The 25399-nt window shown below is 36.1% G+C and overlaps 2 protein-coding genes and 1 non-coding gene across 3 annotated transcripts; 1 reads left to right on the top strand and 2 right to left on the bottom strand.

Annotated features, from left to right (window-relative positions):
• Positions 1-5787: 5787 nt before the first annotated feature.
• On the bottom strand, positions 5788-5894 carry LOC126796538 (small nucleolar RNA R71). Its single transcript, XR_007672382.1, has one exon. It is a non-coding gene; the product is annotated as a small nucleolar RNA R71 (small nucleolar RNA).
• A 724-nt stretch (positions 5895-6618) lies between these two features.
• LOC126795754 (uncharacterized) lies at positions 6619-22161 on the top strand. The gene is given in 8 exon segments (XM_050522520.1): positions 6619-6743; positions 6843-7501; positions 7679-7788; positions 7837-8051; positions 8053-8288; positions 8763-9683; positions 9686-10629; positions 22084-22161. Coding segments are annotated over 8 exon segments (3288 nt in total).
• Positions 22162-22245: 84 nt separating this feature from the next.
• Positions 22246-24728, bottom strand: LOC126795753 (uncharacterized). The gene is made up of 7 exons (XM_050522519.1): positions 23839-24728; positions 23513-23706; positions 23094-23221; positions 22832-23006; positions 22598-22741; positions 22323-22514; positions 22246-22280 (listed from the first exon to the last, which is right to left on the bottom strand). The coding sequence occupies exons 1-7, from the start codon at positions 24726-24728 to the stop codon at positions 22246-22248; spliced, it is 1758 nt and encodes a 585-aa protein (XP_050378476.1).
• Between the last annotated feature and the right edge of the window lie 671 nt (positions 24729-25399).

The raw sequence follows: 25399 nt of genomic DNA, 5'->3' as shown, positions 1-25399 counted from the left end.
CGATATATGAATAGTAACAATAAAATGATTGATCACTATAATGTATTCCGATCGGTGATTTCCTTGGGGGGTTTTTACCCAATTTTTATTTGGAGACTGAGCATTTCATTTGCTCCCTCATTCATCAACCAAGTACATTGCACACTAAACATTTAATTCTCAAAAGAAGATGAACCAAAGAAAAATTGGATAGGAATAATCTCACCAAAAGAAGAAGGAACATGTTTAGTTGTCCATCGATCACTTCCTCTTCCGCAATATGATTTCATTCATTAAGAGGTAAAACATCATAAGAACAGTTGAATTAACCCCCACCCATCAAAATTCAGAAACTCGAAAGTGGTATAATAATATACCTTTTCAATAGACTTATTCTGATGTACTTTTGAAGAGATCAACGTCTCCTTACTGAATACGGATAAGCGGTTTCTGCAAGGTTAGAGTTGTTTTATATTATGCAAATCTTCAATTGTACGTGGGTGAACGTTGGTGAAGGCGGAAGTGAATTTTATCTTTTATCTCGTTCTTGTTCTACTCTCCTATTTACTTTTTCTCAGTAGTTCACCAAAGTAAACCCTTGTAAAATTATTTGCCTTGAAATATAATTGATCTCTGGCATGGACATTTTGGTGAGTTCCATTTATTGGTAAAGCTCTTGATACCAAGGGAAGGTTTCTCATTATAGTAGTGAAGATAAACTACAATACATGCCGACATTTTTATTCTTCAATAGCAATGACGCATTTTATTTCCGTATTAACATTTAAGTGTACTTAAAACTAAGTAATGGTCTAAATATTGCTTGTCGAGATCGTATCGGTTAAAGGATAAAAAGATATATCGGGGATTGATCAAATTTGCTATATTTGATTAAATTTATTATATTATGAATACTATATAAAAAGTACCAAATAAAAATACATAAATGGTTTTAAATAATAATAAAAAGTCTAAATAACGATCGAGGCAGGCTGGCAATGGTTTGGCTTCACATATAAAATTGAATGTTTCACCTAATGATGATTTTCGCTTCCTTGATTAAAGTTTTAGCATTCGAATATAATTATAAAAGTTTTTGCATTTGAAGAAGATGAATTATTTTTCATTTATACGAGGCGCAAAGCGTTTCAATTTTAGGTTTAGCCATTTTTTCCTTCCTCACAAAAGTAAAACGATGACATTTTTTTATTTTAAAATGAACAAAAAAAATCTGATGTATCGGGTCAAAATCGGGTTAACCAGATATATAAGATTTTGATTATGAAATTAGTGTTGACCGATAACTAAAAAGGATATGGAGGATATCATATCATTTTATTTAATTTCACCGATATAACGAGAGTATATCGAGATATTTAAAACAAAGAAACTGAGTGTGCAACGACATCAAACACAGTGAAACTTCTAGTTCTTAATATTTATAGCAGATATCTACACTCCTACCTAAACTGTACCGAGTGTCGATCTGGTTCATAATTTGGAGCTGCGTTTAGTCACTGTTAATTAGCAATGAACATGTTGAATATCTTTAATCTAAAGATTCCAATACTAAATGCAGTAGTAGGATTATGATGTATGACAACTAAAATAACCCTAATGTAGTATTATCTAATGTGTGGATCGGAATTCGGATGTACGTACTTTGACGAGATGCGGATCTTACATAGCGTACCATTTGATGTAGGGTTCATGGGCCCGGCCCGGACCTGACGTACTTTGACGAGAGGTGGATCTTACATAGCGTACCATTTGATGTAGGGCTCGTGGGCCAGGCTCGGTTCATGAGTGGCAGGTCCGGGTCGGGTCTTAGTATATTTAGATAAGTGATGGGCAGGGCTAGGTTGAGCATTTTCACAAATATGAAGATCTAAGTTCGTCCACCTAAAGTAGGCTTTTACGGGCCAGCCTTTGTGGGCTTGTATTAGAAAAAAAAACATAATACTCTTATTTAAGGGTTTGAAACAATAAAAGAATTATTGGAAAATATTCAAAAACAAATCACAAATAAATTATATTTTCGAAATATTGTCGATCGACACAGAAGATGTGATCGATATATATATTTAGGGAACTTGTAAAAATTTCGTTTGTTTTGGACATGGTTTGATCATCCATACCTACGATCAACCAAAAAAGATGCGTTTTGACATATTAAAACTCACATTGATCGGGACTTTCCCAAATAGGTTTCCTCAGTGCGACCGCGCACGATCGGTGACAAAAAATAGGTGATTTTATATATTCAAACGGATTTCGGTGTTCGCATCTGATAGGAGCACAAAGTGTGACGTTCTTAATGCATTTATGCCCTATTCTTACTCTTTGTTACCTCTTATTTAGTATGTTTTAGTTTCTTTTGTATGAATAAGTGTTTAGGTAGAGCTTATATCAATTATGAGTGAATTGATGATGAAATCGTGCTAAGTGTTAAGAATCCTTGTTGAGATATGATTCCTTGTTCGAGTAGGATTCATCCTTTTGTATTTCTTTGTTTCTAATGTACTTATTCTTATTAGGAAATACCAATCCATGTTGGAGAAGGAAAGCAATCCTAGTTTCTCAAGGAAAGAGAAGAAGATACACTTAAAAGCCATCATGCAAGAATGAAAATGCTGTCAAGATTTGTAGTCCAACTTCGACGGGCTCCCCTGGATAGCTCCGATCGAGTTAGAAGACCTACTTTATATGGAAATAAAGGTATTTGAGTCTAGTTTCTGTAGGATTTAGAATCAAATCAATATCTTATTCCTACAGAGAGATATGACTGAATCATTGATCGGAGGTCCAGTGAGTTCGGCGGAATTATCTCAGCCATTGATTTGCTTTTGATCCAAGGGCTATGAGGGAAACTTGGGGCTTTGTTCCTCCTGCAAATAGAGCACAAATATGTATCAGAATGTCCATAAATCCCTGCAACAAAGAATGTCAAAGAAGGCATGCAGCAAATTAAATGAGAAGAGGCAAGAAAGTCAAAGAAGGCATGCAGCAAATTTAATGAGGAGAGGTATGAAAAATCAAACATGGCTGCACCAATTAAGACTTTTGCTGCCTCCCTAATTCAAAGGAAGAAATTTGTGCAAAAGAAATCAGCAATAAAGGAGGAAGAAGATATGTAATTAATGCAAAAGATATGCAATCCTTATAGAAATCAGAATTCTGGCAGTGCAGATCATCCAACTTTGACGAGCTCCCCTGGACAGCTCAGAATGATTGAGAAAGTGCATGATATATGGATGAAAAGCCACGGAAGTCTAGTTGAAATTGCCAGTTGGAATCATCTCAATATCTATTTTCTAGAGAAAGTTATGGCCACAACAAGGGACAAAGGTCAAATCTGCCGAATCTAGGAAACCTCAACCAATTTGGTTTCAACTTTGTGGACTTTGTGGCCATCCTCCCTTGGGTTTCTTCCTCTATATATAGCACCTCAATTCCACAGAAACATATCATCAACCTTGTGCACATACTAGCCAAAGCTCTACCAAATTTCATACTCACCCATTCAAGAAATCCTAAAACCGATTCCACCATTCTCCACCAATCCTTAGCCTTCAAGCACGCTTGTGAAGAGGTTCCATCCCCTTGGAAAGCCACGGCTACACCTTGTGAGATCGCTTGATTGATAAAGTGTAACCATGATTCTCTCTATGTTTATTTCGGTTTTTGGTTTTTCTTGTTCTTGGTTGTGTATGTGTTTTGGTCATTGTAAACTTATTTCGATTTTGTTTATGAGATAGTTACTTGTTTCAAATTATATAAAGTTTCGATTTTAGGTTTCTAGTTCTATGATTTTAGTTTATGCCGTGACATGTCTTTGTGTGATTTCGAGAGTATCTATGTGTTATGTATACGCTTGTAGCATGATATTTAGGTTGTTGGATTTATGACTTGTGCTATGAACATGTTTATCTTTTCTATGTGATTTTCGAAATTGCATGATTGGGGGTTAAGAGGTGACATGCTTAATGAATTCAATATGCGTGGCTTTGAAGTTACATGGTAGGATAAGTATGTTAGATTTCGATTAAGACCGCTTGGAATGAATCGAATGTGTTAAGTGTCTATGTGTTTAGGTTACTGCTTAGGACCCTAATTGCATGATCCAACCTTAGTAATTCATGATAGTGTCTCGGTAAGACTGTTAAAGGAGGACTAAAATCTGATTTTCGTTAGCTTTGTATGATTTGTTTTGGTAATGTATTATGTGTTGGTTGGTTGATCACATGTATATATTAGTTTAGGTTTATTTTATGTTTGATCCGAAATATATCTCAAATCTTTTAAACTCTTATGAATTCGTTGTTAAATGTTTGTGATTCTTTACCCTGGTTGGATCCCCGGTTTGTGAACGATACCCTCTTGCTTTATACTACTAACGATGCTTACAGGGTTAATATTGATCTCGAGTAATCGAACCGATCAAATGGCGCCGTTGCCGGGGATCCATCTCTATGGATCTCTAATCATTTAATTTCGAATTCACTGTTCATATTGTAAATTTGTATATTATTTTCTTACTTTGTTCTAACATATAGTAATTTTATCTTAGGTTGTTATTTTTTATGATTGAATGAATGATTGTTGTAGGTTGTAAATCAAACGGAATAGGTAAAGTTCCTTTTGTTAATATTAGCCTCAACCCCTCATGTTTTCTTCCAAAGTTTTTGCATGAGGTTGAGGGCGGCTTTTATTAACACTTGGAGAATTGTCTAACACCCAAGTTTAAGTCCAGCTGAGTAAGGGGCACGCTCTCTTATTACTCTGGTGCATGGGACCAAAATTGGATCTCAGAGAACTACTGACTGACATACATCTCGGTGATGGAGTCGATAGGGAGCTCGCTCTCCGTAGTTCAACAAATGAGTCCTACCATGTTCACTATCTCTGATTGAGCTACAAGGCCTTCTGAAACAAAGACTTGATCTTGTGTCTAGGCATCCATACTTAGGCCGCACGTCCACCTTGGTTTACAACTTAGAATCAATCGATCGTTCAATCATTGAAATGGCAAAAAGAACTTGTGAATTGTATGAACTTTTGTAAACGTAAAGAACTAACTCTTTGTAAACTTGACAATATAGTGTCGTGCCCTTCCCCATAAGTGTGCGTGTGAATGACTAAAGGAAGGCACGATTTATATGTGTTCATTGTGTATTCTTCAATGCTAACTCTTTAACTTTCGTGTCACAAGTACTATGCATGTCCGAAATATCTAAGAGAACACAAGAGCTCAAGGATCGAATTCAAGCACTTAGAGATTTAAACAACTCTTTCACAAGTGGACCTTTATATTTCGAAACATCTCCAAGCAATTCAATCTTGAACTCTTCACCTAGATCAGAAGAAGAGGAGGATCCTTTCTTTCCCTTCATCTTCAATTCAGAGACAGACACAATTGCGGACCGTGATATAGTTCCTATTTGTGCTCCAATGGCACTCAAGAATGCTTTCATCCCCACCACCCATGAATCACCTTCATGCATTGCTTTCACTCCACCTAATGAAGCCAACTTCTCCATTCCGGTTCAATTGCTTGGGCAGCTGCCTAAGTATTCTGGTTCCTCAATGGAAGACCCTAATGTTCACCTTAGGGAGTTCTTGGACATTTGCAAGCTCCAATCGATTCATCATCTGTCTCAAGAAGGCTTGAGGTTGCTTTTGTTTCCATTTACCCTTAAGGACGATGCTAAACGTTGGTTGTACTCTCTGCCTCCGGGAATCATCACCACATGGGATGAAATGACTAGGAAGTTCTTGAAACAATTCTTCCCTGCTCAACTCACGAAAAGACTAAGAAGGGAGATTCAGAACTTCACTCAAAAGGATGGTGATTCACTCTACGAGGCATGGGAGGAATTTCAAGAACTACAAAGAAAGTGCCCTCACCATGGTATTTCGTTGGATAACTTGGTGCAATTCTTCTATGAAGGACTCGACACCATTAACAAGAGTATGGTGGATTCGGCATGTGGCTGCACATTCATGAACAAGACCAGTCAAGAAGCTTACACCTTGATTGATGACTTGGCAGACAACAATCGCCAATTCAGTTCTAAGGAGAAGAGAGGAAGCAAGACCCGTGGAGTGTATGACGTTGATACAAGGAATCAAATGGCTACTTTAGAAAGAAAGCTTGATGTTCTAGTCAAGGCATTCAATGGTTCGACCATCAACACTCAAGCTTGTGGCATTTGTTCATTCAAGGACCACACCACCGAGAATTGTCCAAATGGTGCAATAACTGAAGAGGAGTTGAACTTCATGGGGCAACAAAGGCCTAGGTACGATCCTTACTCGAACACATACAATCCTGGACTTAGAGACCATCCCAACTTTCGCTGGAACAACAATGCTCAACCGTCCAATGCTCAAGGTCAAGGACCTCGTCCTTCAGGTTTGTTTGTGCGACCTCAGGTACCTCAAGGTTCTGTTCCATTTAACTCCAATGTTCATGGTTCAAATAATACATCTGCACCTAACTATGATGAACTTTTGAAGTCCCTTGCTCTAGGGCAACAAAATTTAAACTCTGCTACTCAAGCTTTAGTTACAGGTCAACAAGCTCATTCTAAAGACATAACCGAGCTTAAGAAGCAGATGGGACAAGTGATCGACTTCATGGGTAAGATCCATGAAGGAGGTAAGTTGCCAAGCCAAACCGAGCCAAATCCCAATGTGAAGGCCATGATGACAAGAAGTGGCAAGCTATTAGATGCTCCATTGCAGCCAATCAAGAAGGCCATGCCTTCTAAAGACAAAGAGGCCGAGAATTTCAATGCAAATGACCAAGAGAAGGACCCTGCCTCCTCTGAGGTCAATGATGTCGTGCCTCTTCCCACAAGTGATCATGACGCGCATGACAAAGGTAAGGATCCTAACTCTAGTGGTTTAGTTTCAACTAATGCTCTTCCTCGTGTTCCCTTCCCCAATAGATTTGCAAAGCAAAAGAAGAATGACTCTGATCAAGTCATGCTCGACATTTTCAAAAAGGTGGAAGTGAATATGCCTCTTATTGAATGCATACAACAGAATCCTAGGTATGCTAAGTTTTTGAAAGAATTGTGCACTAATAAGAGGATGACTCGAGAGAAGGAGGTTGTCACAATGAGTGAGACGGTTTCTGCCGTGCTCCAACGGAAGCTACCACCAAAGCTTAAGGATCCAGGGAGTTTTTCTATCCCTTGTACAATCGGAAACATGACATTTGAAAAGATAATGTTAGACTTAGGTGCATCGATCAATGTAATGCCTTACTATATTTATGAGGATCTAGGTCTAGGTGATTTGAAACGAGATAATGTTGTGATTCGATTGGCAGATTGTTCCAACAAAGTCCCTTTGGGCTATGTTGAAGATGTTCTTGTGCATGTTTCGAGCTTGATATTCCCTGCGGACTTCTATGTCCTTGACATGGAGCCAACTGAAGGAGATGACAAGGAGGTCCCTATTCTGTTGGGGCGTCCCTTTATGAGGACTGCAAGAACGAAGATTGATGTGTTTAGTGGATCACTCACCTTTGAGTTCGACGGTGAAGTGATTAGCTTCAACATCTTTGAAGCTATGAGGTATCCCCTTTCGGAATTAAGTGATTGTTTTTCAGTTGACATTCTTGATTCCCTTGCAGATAACTATCTAGATACCTTGGCACATGATGAGTTGGCACTCACCATTGCCCAAGGGGCCGGATTTGCAAGTGATGGCTCCAACATTTCTGAGTTGGAAGCCAATGATGCCGTGCAATCATTTGTACTAGAGAATGTGGCCTCTCTTGAGGTTTCGCCACGTGAGGTAAGTTATGTCTCTCCTAGTCCAATTCTCTTAACTACTAACAAGAATCTTCCTTCTGTGGTGCAAGCCCCAAAGCTTGATCTTAAGGTTCTTCCGGACCACTTGAAGTATGCATTTTTGGGAGATGAGGATACATTGCCAGTGATCATTTCCTCTACACTCAACGAGGAACAAGAAGAGAGATTGATTGAAGTGTTAAAGAAACACAAGACGGCAATAGGATGGACCCTGGCCGACATCAAAGGAATAAGCCCTACCATGTGTGCACCGAATTTTGCTTGAAGATGGTGCCAAACCAACCAAGGAATGTCAAAGACGCCTTCACCCACCAATGATGCAAGTTGTAAAGGATGAAATCACTAAGTTGCACGATTGTGGCGTGATCTACCCCATCTCGGATAGTAGGTGGATTTCTCCCATTCAAGTTGTGCCAAAGAAGTCAGGAATCACGGTGGTAAAGAACAAAGAGAACGAGTTGGTGCCTCAAAGGACAGTGACCGGTTATAGAGTGTGTATCGACTATAGGAAGCTGAATGCTACAACAAGGAAGGACCATATGCCATTGCCATTTATTGATCAAATGCTTGAGAGGTTAGCTGGTCATTCTTTCTATTGTTTCCTTGATGGATATAGTGGATACAATCAAATTAGTGTTGCGGAAGAAGATCAAGAAAAGACTACGTTCACATGCCCTTTTGGTACGTTTGCTTATCGTCGCATGCCTTTTGGTTTATGCAACGCTCCAGGTACGTTTCAACGCTGCATGTATCACATTTTCTCTGAGTATATTGGTTCTAAAATTGAAGTTTTCATGGATGATTTTTCTGTTTATGGTGAAAATTTCGAAACATGCCTAGAGAATGTTGAACTTGTGCTCAAACGTTGTGAAGAAACTAACTTGGTTTTGAATTGGGAGAAATGTCATTTCATGGTCACACAAGGCATTGTCTTAGGCCATATTGTTTCATCTAGAGGAATTGAGGTTGATAAATCTAAAATAGATCTTGTGCGTCACTTACCCCTCCCCACAAGCGTGAGGGATGTTCGATCTTTTCTTGGACATGCAGGTTTCTATCGTAGGTTTATCAAGGACTTTTCCAAGATTGCGAGACCAATGAGTTCATTGCTTCAAAAGGACGTTTCCTTTCACTTTGATGATGATTGCATGCATGCATTTGAGACTTTGAAGAAGCTCTTAACTTCGGCACCTATCATGGCACCACCGGATTGGTCCTTGCCATTTGAGTTGATGTGTGACGCCTCCGACTATGCAGTTGGAGCCGTGCTAGGGCAGAGGAGGGACAAGCAGCCCTACGCCATCTATTATGCCTCACGAACACTCAATGATGCTCAACAAAACTACACCACAACCGAAAAAGAACTTCTTGCCGTGATCTTTGCTTTAGATAAGTTTCGTTCTTACTTACTTCAATCCAAAGTTATTGTTTACACTGACCATGCAGCCTTGAAGTACTTAATGATGAAAAAGGATGCCAAACCAAGATTGATTCGATGGATTCTCTTGCTCCAAGAGTTCGATCTCGAGATCAAGGACAAGAAGGGCAGTGACAATGTTGTGGCGGATCACTTGAGTCGTTTGGTGAGAGATGCCGAGCCCTTGGCTATCCAAGAGAGCTTTCCGGATGAGCAACTCTTTCGAGTTGAGGTAAGTGAGCCATGGTATGCAGATATTGTCAATTATCTTGTTTCTAAGCAATTTCCGGATACTTTATCGCATGCTCAAAAGAATAGACTCAAGGCTTTAGCTAAGTATTATGTTTGGGATGAACCATATTTGTGGAAACATTGTGCTGATCAAATCATTAGGAGGTGTGTCCCTGAATCTGAACATCATTCTATACTTACTTTTTGCCATTCTGAATCTTGTGGAGGACATTTAGGACTGCTCTAAAGGTGTTAGAATGTGGTTTCTTTTGGCCTACGATTTTTAACGATACCTATCATTTTTGCATGACTTGTGATAGATGCCAACGCATGGGAAATTTAGGATCTAGGGATCAAATGCCTATGACACCGATTATATATGTTGAAATATTTGATTGTTGGGGCATTGATTTCATGGGACCTTTTCCTAACTCAAATGGTTTCTTGTACATACTCGTTTGTGTTGATTATGTTTCGAAATGGGTGGAAGCAAAAGCCACCCGTACTAATGATTCTCGAGTTGTTGCAGATTTCCTTCGTTCTAACATTTTCTCTAGGTTTGGTATGCCGAGAGTTATCATTAGTGATGGAGGATCTCACTTTTGCAACCGGACCATTGAGGCGTTGTTGAAGAAGTATGGAATCAAGCATAAGGTTGCTACGCCTTATCACCCTCAAACAAGTGGACAAGTGGAGCTATCTAATCGTGAGATCAAGAGAATTTTGGAGAAGTCTGTTGGACCATCACGCAAGGATTGGTCTCAACGATTGGATGATGCTCTTTGGGCCTATAGGACGGCATACAAGACTCCTCTTGGCATGTCACCATTTCGATTAGTCTACGGCAAGGCGTGCCATCTTCCTGTGGAGCTTGAACATCGTGCATGGTGGGCTGTGAAGAATTTTAACATGGACATTGATGAGGCCGGATTGCATAGGAAGTTACAATTGCATGAGCTTGAAGAGATTAGAAATGAGGCCTATGATTCGGCAATGGTTTACAAGGAGAAGACTAAGACATTCCATGACCGCATGATTAGGAAGAAACACTTTGTCGTTGGGCAAAAAGTTCTTTTGTTTAATTCTCGACTTAGATTGTTTCCGGGCAAGCTCCGTTCTAGGTGGCTTGGACCGTTTGTTGTTACTAATACTTTTCCTTCTGGTGCTATTCAGATCAAAAGTATCGTGCATGGAAAGGAATTCACGGTCAATGGACATTGCTTGAAGCCGTACTATGAGAATTTTTTGGAGCATAACGTGGAGGAGACGTCTCTACTTGATCCTACGGCAAGCAAGTGATGCTTTGAAGATAGTCTAGGCTATAGACTCTAAACTTAAGCCAATGAAGGAGCCATCAACGAGTGTTTGCATCCCTTATCTCTTTTTAATTTTTGTTGCTTATCATATTGTACATCGAGGGCAATGTAAGTTTCAAGTGTGGGGTGGGGTATACATCATTCGTTGAATTCTATTGTTTGATGCCTATGTGTTTCAATTTTGTTGTGTTGATTTTTCAATTTCTAGTGTAATTTTTGGTTCTGTTTTTCGATTTTTAAGTTGTTTTGTTTTTGTTTTGAGTCCTAGGTATGCCTTTAACTGTCTAGGATGAGTTGATCTTTGAATTTATGGTTGATAGATGATCATGATATTGAATTGAACTTCATTGTTATTTGATGGTTAATCGGTGTAGATTTTGTACGAACATGTAGTAGATGAGGATTTTGAAACTTAGGTACAGAATGAGTATGTTCCCTACTTGTTTGAATTCATGTAACGTATGTGAGTTTCGAGCCATATATGTGCCTTTCTTTGGAGAGTTTATTCTATCGTTTCTTGGCTATATAACCTCATTACATCTATTTTGATCAATTCATATGCCATAGAATTGCAATGAACTAGAGAATGCTAGAACTTACTTTGTGAAACTTTCGAAGCTTTATGTCATAATATACTCTGATTTTGAAAAGAATTGTTGGATCTTTTTAGGATTCTACCACTTAAACCAAAAAGCCGTATGCCTTATTTGAGCCCTGCTTGGGACACCTTAGTATTAACCCATTTGAGCTTACGTTAAACCTTTTCTTTCATCACCAACATGTTAATATCCTTGCTTAGTATAGTTATATCTCTACCTTGTTCTCGAGGCTTGGCAGAGCTGATATGGAGTGATGATTCGATTCAAGTGTGGGGTTATGCAATGTATGTATTTATGCCGTATGAAAAGGGTGAAGAAAAAAAAAATAGAAAGGTGTCGTGAGAAGAAAAAGCAAAAAAATACATGAACACGACTTGAAAGAAAAAATATATATATATATACAAAGAAGTTACGGCATAGCTATGTTTGATGTGAATTTGGAGTTGTGATATATTTGTTGAAGGCTCAATAATGTTGTACTTTAGCCTTTGTTCGTTTTCACAATGTTTAGAGTGAAGAATGGGTCCAACATGATAAAATTGGCCATTGGTTTATGAAGTATGGCGACATAAGGTGGATGATTATTGCTCTGCTAAGTCTTGAGGATGACCTTTGTGATTCCTTTTACCTGAAAAATGATATCCTTACCGAGCCTAAGCCTACCTTTTATAAAGATCCGCATGATTCTTATAATGAGTAGCTCTTGATTTGTGGAGTCTGTTTCATGAGTAAGCATATGGTTTGGGTTCATTTGTGCATATGATTGGTATCTTTCATGAGGTTTTCGAATTCACTATGTGTTCATAACTCTTATGTGTGAAAAGCTTTTAAGCATATGCCATGTCCTTGAGAGAAAATATTCGGAGTGCATATCCCTTGTGAGTTGAATTTGAACTTGTTTTGAACATGTTGAGCTTAATATCACCTATGTTTCTGCCATGTCTTACTTGTTCTGCGAGATCACATGTTTATTAACCATTAAATTCATTCTATCTATTTCGATTAAGTGTTATTCTTGATGCTATGAGTTTGAAGATCGTTGAGACAAAATGTTGAAGGCATTATAGTTGAGTCATTAGTTTAGTTGTATCGATTTTTGTTTTACGTTTTTGTTTCTCTTTCTAGTATTTGCTAAGGGACTAGCAAAGCTTAAGTGTGGGGTTGTTGATAGGAGCACAAAGTGTGACGTTCTTAATGCATTTATGCCCTATTCTTACTCTTTGTTACCTCTTATTTAGTATGTTTTAGTTTCTTTTGTATGAATAAGTGTTTAGGTAGAGCTTATATCAATTATGAGTGAATTGATGATGAAATCGTGCTAAGTGTTAAGAATCCTTGTTGAGATATGATTCCTTGTTCGAGTAGGATTCATCCTTTTGTATTTCTTTGTTTCTAATGTACTTATTCTTATTAGGAAATACCAATCCATGTTGGAGAAGGAAAGCAATCCTAGTTTCTCAAGGAAAGAGAAGAAGATACACTTAAAAGCCATCATGCAAGAATGAAAATGCTGTCAAGATTTGTAGTCCAACTTCGACGGGCTCCCCTGGATAGCTCCGATCGAGTTAGAAGACCTACTTTATATGGAAATAAAGGTATTTGAGTCTAGTTTCTGTAGGATTTAGAATCAAATCAATATCTTATTCCTACAGAGAGATATGACTGAATCATTGATCGGAGGTCCAGTGAGTTCGGCGGAATTATCTCAGCCATTGATTTGCTTTTGATCCAAGGGCTATGAGGGAAACTTGGGGCTTTGTTCCTCCTGCAAATAGAGCACAAATATGTATCAGAATGTCCATAAATCCCTGCAACAAAGAATGTCAAAGAAGGCATGCAGCAAATTAAATGAGAAGAGGCAAGAAAGTCAAAGAAGGCATGCAGCAAATTTAATGAGGAGAGGTATGAAAAATCAAACATGGCTGCACCAATTAAGACTTTTGCTGCCTCCCTAATTCAAAGGAAGAAATTTGTGCAAAAGAAATCAGCAATAAAGGAGGAAGAAGATATGTAATTAATGCAAAAGATATGCAATCCTTATAGAAATCAGAATTCTGGCAGTGCAGATCATCCAACTTTGACGAGCTCCCCTGGACAGCTCAGAATGATTGAGAAAGTGCATGATATATGGATGAAAAGCCACGGAAGTCTAGTTGAAATTTCCAGTTGGAATCATCTCAATATCTATTTTCTAGAGAAAGTTATGGTCACAACAAGGGACAAAGGTCAAATCTGCCGAATCTAGGAAACCTCAACCAATTTGGTTTCAACTTTGTGGACTTTGTGGCCATCCTCCCTTGGGTTTCTTCCTCTATATATAGCACCTCAATTCCACAGAAACATATCATCAACCTTGTGCACATACTAGCCAAAGCTCTACCAAATTTCATACTCACCCATTCAAGAAATCCTAAAACCGATTCCACCATTCTCCACCAATCCTTAGCCTTCAAGCACGCTTGTGAAGAGGTTCCATCCCCTTGGAAAGCCACGGCTACACCTTGTGAGATCGCTTGATTGATAAAGTGTAACCATGATTCTCTCTATGTTTATTTCGGTTTTTGGTTTTTCTTGTTCTTGGTTGTGTATGTGTTTTGGTCATTGTAAACTTATTTCGATTTTGTTTATGAGATAGTTACTTGTTTCAAATTATATAAAGTTTCGATTTTAGGTTTCTAGTTCTATGATTTTAGTTTATGCCGTGACATGTCTTTGTGTGATTTCGAGAGTATCTATGTGTTATGTATACGCTTGTAGCATGATATTTAGGTTGTTGGATTTATGACTTGTGCTATGAACATGTTTATCTTTTCTATGTGATTTTCGAAATTGCATGATTGGGGGTTAAGAGGTGACATGCTTAATGAATTCAATATGCGTGGCTTTGAAGTTACATGGTAGGATAAGTATGTTAGATTTCGATTAAGACCGCTTGGAATGAATCGAATGTGTTAAGTGTCTATGTGTTTAGGTTACTGCTTAGGACCCTAATTGCATGATCCAACCTTAGTAATTCATGATAGTGTCTCGGTAAGACTGTTAAAGGAGGACTAAAATCTGATTTTCGTTAGCTTTGTATGATTTGTTTTGGTAATGTATTATGTGTTGGTTGGTTGATCACATGTATATATTAGTTTAGGTTTATTTTATGTTTGATCCGAAATATATCTCAAATCTTTTAAACTCTTATGAATTCGTTGTTAAATGTTTGTGATTCTTTACACTGGTTGGATCCCCGGTTTGTGAACGATACCCTCTTGCTTTATACTACTAACGATGCTTACAGGGTTAATATTGATCTCGAGTAATCGAACCGATCAGCATCTTGGTAATAGGTCTTCCCTTATGACATATTAATGGTGTTTTTGGTTTACCGGAAATTTCGACGGTCAAACGAGGTCCGAATTGGATGATATTTTTACAGGGTCACTAAATATATATACCTATCACATCGGCTGGTGTCAATTGATCCCCGAGAAGTTTCATTCATTTAGTCGCTTCATAATGCGATAGTTTTATTCTAAACCTAATATAAAGGTTATGATACATTAGTGGACACTTCGGTGATCGACAACTATAGTTCGAAATATGGTCGATCGACACCAAAAGATTTGATCGGTATATATATTTAGGGAACCTGTAAAAATTTCGTCCGTTTTGGACATGGTTTGACCGTTCGTACTTACGGTCAGTAAAAAAAGAGGCATTTTTACATATTAAAACCCCATTGACTGGAGCTTCACCAAATGATTTTCCTTGGTGCGACTACACACGATCGGTTATAAAAATTAGGTGGTTTTAGATATGCAAACGGCTTTTGGCGTTCGCTAGTTGGTAATGGGTCTTCCTTTAGGGCATATTAGTGTTGTTTTCAATTTACCAGAAATTTCGACGGTCAAACGAGGTTCTAATTGGATGAAATTTTTACAAGGTCACTAAATATATATAGCGATCATATCGGCTAGTGTCGATCAATCTCGAAAAGTTTTCTTCATATAGTTAATTCATAATGCAATAGTTTTATTCTAAACCTAATAGAATATGTATGTATAATATTTTATCATTTAGCGGGCTTTATGGGCCGGGCCTTGTGGGCTTTTGCGGGCCGGACTTTACGGGCTTTTAGCGGGCCTGGTCGGGTTTCACACCTCTTAACTAAGCTCGGCCCTCTACCCATAGAGACAAGCTTCGGCGGGCTTTCTCGGGAGCTGGGGCGAGTAAAAGCTCATCAACCTTACGGCCTCTGCGGGTTTTTTGGATCCACGGGCTAAATGATGAGGCCTAATTTGATGACCTAGCTACTTGCAAACAACATAGCTTGCCGACATTGATTATACTTTGTTGGCTAGCTCTAATGACTCCATTTCGTTCTGGATTAAATATTAAGTGTACTTAGAACTGAGCGTGCATCAACCTTAAACCAGATGATGAAATTTATTATTGTTAAGCAAAACATGTACAATAAGGATATGACAAAAAGGTTTTGCCTTTATCATATTGGAAATGGAATGAAGAACATCAAAGGGATTAAACTAATGAAGAACAAGAGCAGAGACGTACACAGATACTGTAAACAAAATACAGTGTGATATGAGACAGGCTAGGGTATTGGTGGGTACCCGATACCCTCCCTTTTTTTAGTTTTTTTATTTTACTCTTTAACCTGGTTACCCATTTAGATTTTGACATGTGACTTTTTATTTTTTATTTTTTACAAGTTTAACAACATAATTGATGTGATTTTGTAACACTGTTAAAAAAATGTAATATAGACCATTAACATATTAATTACACAAAATAAGATAAATATTACAATTTACAATCATGTTCCTGGTAATTTTTGTAATTAATTGATGAAACATGTAAATATAATAATTAGGAAAATTTTACTCAATATTACACTCTATTACATGAATAATAACGAGTTGACTATTATGTGTGAATACAAAAATTTACCATATTTACAACACATTCATCTTAATTTTGTAAAATAAGCCATAAATATGTAAATATAGTCATGACACTGTAATTACATCTTATAGAGCATTGATTACCAATTTGTTTTTATCAATTGTTCTTATTTTCGTAATAAAAATGTAAAAACGTAATACTTTAAATGAGCACCCAATTACACAACTAAACACTACTATTATGAATGACAAATTGACATTTATGTGTATATATGAAAATTTTACTACTTTTATAACATATTTGTCCTTAAATTTGTAAATATGGTCATGACCTTGTAATTACAACTTATACAACATTTATTACAAAAACGTTTATCAATTGCCATGATATTCGTAATAAAAATGTAATAATTTAGAATAACACCCAATTTCTAAAATGAATACTCTATTACATGAATGAGGATAATTTATGTAATACCCCGAAATAGAGTATTTACTATTTAGTACTCTAAGGTTATATTAACTTAGAATTAATTCAATTTTTCTTTGAATATTTCTCTTTAAAAACCAATGATGCTAAGGTACATACTTTCAAAGATATAAAATTTCTTTTTGTAAGTATTAGACCACGATTTGAATACGTTAGCTCATATCTTGCGTATACTCGATACATTGTAATCGAGTTTAAGACTAATACTAATAGTATTATCTTTTATGCATTATATTAGTGTTAGATAGTGCAAATATATTGAAAACCTTATGAAAAAAATATACTAAATTCCTTTACTTTTTAGAATAACACATATAAATGTGTATGTTATATCTACATATATATATATATATATAATCTTTATGTCAATATGTTTTGAACCCAGCTGATTTATTTTAATGTTTTACCCCATCATACTATTTTTTTTGCCAACAACCACACTAACTAACTAGGTCATCACTTAATATTAATTATTGAGAATGGTATGTGAGAATTGAACTTTTGTGTTCCTTCTTGGCCTGTTTATGGTTGTGAGCTGCCTCAAGTTTTCTTCACACTTCAAAATCAGAAATCATGCAAGTCTAGAGTTCCCTTAGTTGATAGAAAACTCAACCATCTAATGTTTCTCAAACTAAAATTCTAGCATTCACTCTTTCTCCCTTAAACAAGTTTATTCTTTACTAAAATAATCCAACTTTGGATCCACATCAAAACCCTCCTTTCACCCCAGAAACTTCAAGGTAAGTACATCTTACATGCTTATAATCTTTTGTCTTTTAAGATTTATCAAAGTGCATAGCTAAGGATAAAATGGAAAAGACCATGTTTTGGTAAGAGTTATATTTTCGTATTTTATAACATCTGAGTTTGTCCAAGGTAACAATAGCATTAAATTCCGCATGAAAAATGCTTCAATTTAGGCTTTTGAGTTACTCAAAAATATTTAGAAATGAATAAGTTATGGCTAATCAAATTTAGAGTTAATAAACTCACTGAAAATCTTTTGTAGCACTCATAACTTTAAAAACTCGTATCTCACTCATTTCTTAAACATTTTTCACAAATTTTATATCAAATTAAAGTATAAGACTTCTACTTTTAATCTGGAAAGTTTCAGAAGAAATGATAAAACTTTTGTTACAAGTAGAATATATAGACATCTAAGATGATAACTTGATGATCGGTTTCTGCACTGCTATTGTGTTTGAACATTTTGGACTCAATGACTTTGATCTGGACTGTATGACTTATCATATTGGATTTCTTACAAAATATCCTTGAACATAGACTCCTCACTTGCCTAATTTGGACATTTATTGATTGAGTTATCGATACGGAAAGTTAACGGACTTTGACACTATTATTTGAATGACAATTGCTACTTTGGACAAAGACTTTCATTATTATGGGAGAAATGACTACTAATTCTTTGACTACTAACTAATATTATCTAATTACTTTTAATTTAAAGTACATTTACTTTATTTGTACATTTACTTTCAAGTTTATTAACTTGTTTATTTCATGCATACATTGACTTATTGATAAGTATTTATATGCATGGTGTAAGATTATATATATTTTTAGTATTTAAATATTATCTTAATTACTAAAATTTGTGATATTCTATTGACATTATTGAGTTGGAGGTGTGAAGCCGGGTGATTAGTACTACCCCGTGCTTAAGTGAATTGCTGATAAAATTATTTTGTGCTTTGTGAGTTAACCTTGGGCCATAGTCCCTACAAATAGTGCACTATTATACTCATATGAGAATTGTACATACTTTGGTGTTGGCCTCGGTATGCTTAGGTTTATCCGTGTTTTGGGTAAACGTGAACCCTAACATGTGACTTTGTGATTAATTATCAGTTTTCTTGAAAATTCACACAATTGATTGAATATATTGATGTTGACATGTATATCTATATGCATAAGTAAGAATTCGTGTGACCAAATGCATCTGGTTCTTGGTACATTTTACTTGGTTGTTCATATTTGAATTTCTCATTAGCCAAATTATTATAAGAATGTATTATGTATTTACAGGGTCTGTATTACTCATGATGCTACACAATCTTATTTTCAGGTAATGAGTAGATGCTTGGGGAATGGGATGAATCTACTAAATAAAATGATGGGTTTTCTCCAATTCTTATTCAAAGACAATAAATATTAGACTCATGTATCTTCGCTAAATTTCAGTATTTCTAAATCCGCTGTATTGTAAAATAACTCTGATTATGTTTCCTAATAAAAGTATTATTCATACATATATTTCTATCAGTTTTATTGAAGAAATTTTATTGGTTTTAAGGTCACACCTATAGTTCAGGAACCATATTTCCATATAATAGTTGTATCGAATTGGGGACGTGACAATTTAGACTCTTTTATGTAAATATAAAAATTTACCACTTTTGCAACCCAACTGTCTTCAAGTTTGTAAAATGAGTCGAAAACATGTAAATATGGTCTTGACTTTGTAATTACAACTTATACAACATTTATTACAAAAACGTTTATCAATTGTTTTGATATTTGTAATAACAATGTAAAAAAATGTAATTATTTAGAATAACATCCAATTTCACAAATGAGGACAATTCATACTCTAATGTAAATATAGAAATTTATCACTTTTGCAACCCAATTGTCTTCAAATTTGTAAATCGAGTTAGAAACATTTAAATATGGTCATTGCATTGTAATTACAATTTATATGACATTTATTAAGATTTTTTGTATCAATTGTTCTCTTATTCGTAATGACGTTGTGGAATATGTAATAATTTTTTGAATAATGAAAATTACAAAATAAATCCATCCAATTACACAACCGAAAACTCAATTACATGAATTTGGTCACACGAACTCTTGTGTATATATAATTAAAGTTACCACCTTCGGAACACATTCATCTTCAAATTTGTAAAAGGAGTCATGAACATGTAAATATGGAACATTTATTACAAAATATTTATCTGTCATCCTTATATACGTAAAAACGTTATAGAAAATGTGACAAGTTTTTCAAATTAAAAAATAAAAACTACACAAATTAACACTATTACATGTGCAAGGACTCATACTCTATTTTTTTTCCATGTTTTTAAAAATAAACACTAAACACTAAATCTTTTTAATTAAACCCTAAACTCTAAACCCTATACACTAAACACTAATATTTAAATCATAAACCCTAAATTCTAATCTAGATAAAATAAACTTTTTTGAACTCTGATAAGGGTTCTTCGCCAAGAAGGTATCTTCTCTAGTATGACAATTCTCGCCTAGGAGTTTCTCGAGCAATTCTCACTTAGGAACTTCTGTAGTATGACAATTCTCGTTTATGAGTATGTATCATCTCTACTATAAAATTCCTTGCAAATTTGCCCTAGCAAAAAAGCAAACGAAACCACTATAAAATTCCTTGCATTACTAAAACTCAAATGCAAGGAACTTTCCATCTAATTGTAAGGTATACAATAGCACAGGCTCACTATGGTTAAACTGATACGCAAGGAAGTACACTATTTCATTATTTGCATTTATATTGACAATTGTTTTTAAAAAAACAAAAATAGACTGAATACAAGGAATACCCCACATGTAATTCCAAATGTGTTTATTTATTTCAATTGAAGATAATCAATTTGTCTATACATCAAAAAATCTGGCTATAATCTTTAAAATTATTAGCCACAGCAAGATACATATGCACTATATAGGAACTGTCGATCACTTGAACAGTTGAACCAGGGTGAGTGTATTCTGGTGTTTGGAAGTCATTTCAACTTGTCTGCAAAGTTTGAGCCCTAAAAATGGACATCAAAAAATGAAACTAATCAAATTGGATAATGAAGGTAATGATGTAATAATCCGGATTTTTGCTTCCTTTTTCTTGTAATTTCTCAGAAATTATTAAAATAGCGATTTAAGTAAATTCACATTCTACGCTTTCTCATTAGTTGTCCGTGCAAAATGGAAGTGATTTGAAAATTGAAAAGCTGAAAAACATTTATGTTTTCAAGGGTTCAAGAGTTGTCTTTTAATTTGTCGCTAATCTCTGAAAAGTTTCTTCATAAAAGTTCTAGAGCTCGTCAATACGAGTTCGTACACATGCGGCACACTCAAATCGAACATCATATGTGGAAGTTGTTAGCGGCGGAAGTTTAGTTTCTGTTTTTGGAAAGAGTATAAAGGGCAATTTTGGATATCCAATTTCATAAAAATCAGAAAGCCCAAATCGATCAGGTTAATGTTCACCTTATCCCAAAATTGCATCCGATCTTTTTTTTCTCCGATCTCCCTCCTTCGGCCACCGTGTTCGTCACCGCCGGTCTCTTTGGAATTGCATAGTCGGGCTGCATCAATTCGTGGTAGTGCTACACCACCTCGCGTCGTGTCGCAGTCACACCAGAGCACGGAAGAATCTGCAAATTTCCATCGTCGCTGCATTCTCTGTCGCCGGCGAGCCTAGGGCACAAAGCCACCGTTGTTGGCCTTCCCTCCTCCCCCTAGACGTTAATCCACCGGCGGAGGGGCACCAATCGAGCTGCTACACCTCCGATCTTCAATTGCCACCTTGCATTCTTGTGGCGGCAATTCCAATTGTTTCCGGCTGAGTTAGAGCCTGCTGCATGTATGAAAATAACCTCCACCTTGTGATCTACAATTCTTGTGTTGGAATCAGAGAATTTTGTTGAAATTGAGTATCCAAGTGTGGGGCCCACGCGCAGCTACCTAGGGCGGCACGTGGAAGGGTGTTCGACGATCTTGGAGTAGCTTAGTACCTTGTATTGTTGTACTATTTGATGCTAGTAGGTGTTTTGATTGTTGGTGAGTTCAGCATAAGTTGTTGTGAGTGGAGCGTGAAGTTAATCTGATTTGTCTGTTGTAATTTGGGGTGAGATTCTATTATCGAGACCATATGACATACGATAGTAGTTAATATGGGTATTGGTGTTGAAAGTGAGGGGGCACTAAGCTCCTTAGGCTAGTTGGTGAGTTCTAGGTTAAGATAATTTAACATTGGTCATTTATGCTAAGTGAAAGCTATGTTTTGTCACTTAGGTGTGGATGAGGCAAGAGAGTGAGCCTCGCTTGGTGTAGTAGAAGACGCAACGGGAATAAGAGGTGAGTAAATCTCACATTCTTATTGTCACATTTTGGTTATTGACATAATGTAGTGATTTATATATGTATGTTTATGGTAAATGTGATGTGTATATACATTGCTATATTATATGATGTTATTGTCTCATTAATATAGGCAAAGTATAGTGATGTTGCTTATGGTTTATTGAGTGTAGTTTGTTGTGCGGCAGAAGAGACTAGAAGGGAAGAAAATGTACATTCCGGCTGGGGCGGAACTAGGAGTTCAAGATTGATATGGCTACTTTTATGCATACAAATTTTTGTTTGAGGTTTGGAACCGAATGGGAGGCTCATCCTCACGCCTTTACTATTTAAATTCAAAAATACAACAGGAGGGACATAAAATCAAAACCTGTAAATTTAAAATGACAACAATCATAATATAAAAACTAACCGAATGATACCCTCCGAGGTCCTAACTTTGTAAACTCCTGAATTACATAATCATTGTGAACACTATCAACAAACTCTTTCTCAATATAGAGAACCATCAAATCATCAAAAAAGTCATCTTCCATCCTATTTCGAAGTATAGTTTTCAAAATATTCATAGATGAAAATGCTCTTTCAGTAGTTACTGTAGATACTGGCAGAGTTAATACAAGACATATCAATCTATAAAGAATTGGAAAAAAAATCCACACTCCATCTCTAGAGCAAGCAAATCACCTGCAGAAAAATCCATAGGGTAAAATCTCAAATCAAGAGAGCAAACATCTTCAGACTTGAATGCCTGAAAATTATCATGCGAATCAAATATAGAACTAAGAGTAAGGAACTCCAACGACTGATCTGGGAATCTACTCTCCAACTCTGCCAATTGAACATCTATTAGAGCATTAAGTATATTGATCCGATAATAATGCTCTTTTGTAATATCCTCTGGACAAGCTCGTTCTGTACCTTTCTTGTAAGGAGTAGACAAATCTGGAACAATGATATTATGCTCACAACAAAATGATGTTATTCTCAAAATCAAATCATCCCAACCATTATCTCTCATGGCTTGAAGCTTTTGTTTTGCAATAGAAAGAACTCTTAGAGCATTTAAGATGTCCATGGCCTTTTTTTGCAATGACTGACAAAGAAAATCAGTAATCTTCATGATATCATGCATTAAAAACAAGCAAAACACAAAATCAAATTTCTTCATAGCTTTACCTACACTCTTTGCTTCTCCTTGTATTTTGGGAAGTCCATTAATTACCAAATCTGCAAGAGTTTTCTGGGTGGCTTCAAACAATTTTATCAAATTTGAAATAGAGCGAAAATGTGAACCCCAACGAGTAGCCCCTGCCCATTACAAAGTAGTAGTCTGATTAGCCCCTATACCAGTTTCAAGTTTACCTGCAGCCACTAAATCTGCAATTTTCTCTTCTCTAATAACTCTTAACGTTGAATGACGTTTTGCAGAAGAGTCAACAAAATTCACAATCACATTTAGAGAAGAAAAGAATTGCCAAAAATCATGCACTCCTCTAGATGAGGCAATCAACGCCAATTGTAAGCAATGAGCAAAACAGTGCACATAATATGCATATTTACATTCTTCTCTAAACAAAGCTTGTAAACTATTAAACTGACCTCGCATGTTACTAGCACCATCATATCCTTGACCCCTCATATTTTCTACTTGAAGATCATATTGAGCAAGCACCTTGGATATCTCATTTTTCAAAGTTTGAGAACAAGTGTCTCCCACATAAATAACCTTGAAAAATCGTTCTCTAATAAACTCATGAAAATCAACAAAGCGAAGAATGATAGCCATTTTCTCCCTATTAGATACATCAACAGCTTCATCAACAAGTATACAAAATTTGGAAGTTCCCACTTCATCACGAATCTTGGTCCTAACTTTGTTACCAAGTATATTTATGATTTGTTTTTAAATAAGTGGAGAGGTATACTTGGCATTACCAGGGGCATTATCCAAGACTCTTTTTACTTCTAAATTCATCCTCCCAAAAGCATTTTGTACAGCAGTGAAATTGCCACCATTTGATGAATTACTACTCTCATCATGACCTTTAAAAGCATATCCTTGATGTGCCAACAACCTTGCACTCTCTATAGCAGCAACAAGCCGAAGTCGATTATCTAATTTTTCATGTGTTGATTGAGTACTAATCACACTCTCAATGTGCTTATACGGGTTTCTTAGAACTTCCCATTGGCGCATACAAGCATTATGTGGAGAATTGAGGGCTCCCACATGCTTAAGAAGACCTGACTTCTTTGAATTGACATTCTTCCAACTATTAAACCCATCCGTAGTGAATGCCGGATGGTGGGATGGATAACTATCAAATAGGAAATAAAGAAAACAAAATGCTTTGTCCACCTCTACATAATACTCAACCCACGACCAATCTTTAAACCATTTGTGACAAAATCTTCGACCCTGCCCTCCATTCCAAGAAGATGGATAACTACTTAAGTAGGGTTGATATGGTCCTAAGACAACATAAGCTCTCTGAACATTATCACGAAATTTGAAAGGATATTGGCCTATTGGTTGTCTTAATCCTGGGTCACGTTGAAGAGAAGTGAAATCAATATTGTTTTGCTCCCCAATTCTATCATTATGATCATCTTCTAATGGAAAAGATGGAGACTCTTCTAGTGGACTAGATGGAGAAGACTCTAAAAGAATATTATTCACTGAACCAACATTTTCATTTCTACTCCCAACCTCACTTCTAATCTCATTTCTCCCACTTCCACTCCCACTACTTTGATCCCTCACAAACCATGAAAGAAGATTTTTCAACCGTTTCGGCTCTCTCTTATCCGTCATTATGCTCAATAAGACAATACGTCAATACCTATAATAATATATGTATAAATGTATCAATATTATAATTATATGCAAACGAGTACAAAACTTGCCCAAATTAGAATTATATGCACACAATCATCATCACAGTACGTTCAAACTTTAGATAGCTAAACCTTACTGACAGACATATAAGCATGTCATCTCAGTGGCCTTCAAAATTAGCAACATTGATTGTATTAAAATCAAAAAGCTAGCACATCCAATTGTCAAGCTAATTCAGGATCAGATAGTAAAAGGGCCGCTATCAAAGAACAAGAAAAAAACAGTCTTAGTTATCTTTAATTAACAATACATAACAATAGCTTCAAGATGACTAGATTGTCAAGCAACAGCTGGAGCTCAATAAAGATCAAGTTTCCATACCGTCGATCCTAAGGTTCACTCCTATTATTTTATGATCAAAATTAGTTATCTTTGAAAGTTTCTAGTAAATGTTGTCAACAGAACTACAAAAGTTACAAATCTATTGCTCTCTAATCTCCACCATTTGACTAACATTCTTAAGCAGAAATTATCAACACGATCTGAGATGAATTCAGTAGAAAATAGATACTAAACGATCTTAACATACAATTGATGAAGTTTAGTGATTACTTGTTTTTCTTTTTCTTATTGTTGTTGTTTTGTTC

This window comes from Argentina anserina, chromosome 5, assembly GCF_933775445.1.
Source record: "Argentina anserina chromosome 5, drPotAnse1.1, whole genome shotgun sequence".
NCBI classification, from domain to species: domain Eukaryota; kingdom Viridiplantae; phylum Streptophyta; class Magnoliopsida; order Rosales; family Rosaceae; genus Argentina; species Argentina anserina.
Note: the sequence above shows the minus strand (reverse complement) of the source record. Positions and strands in the feature narration are given on the sequence as shown.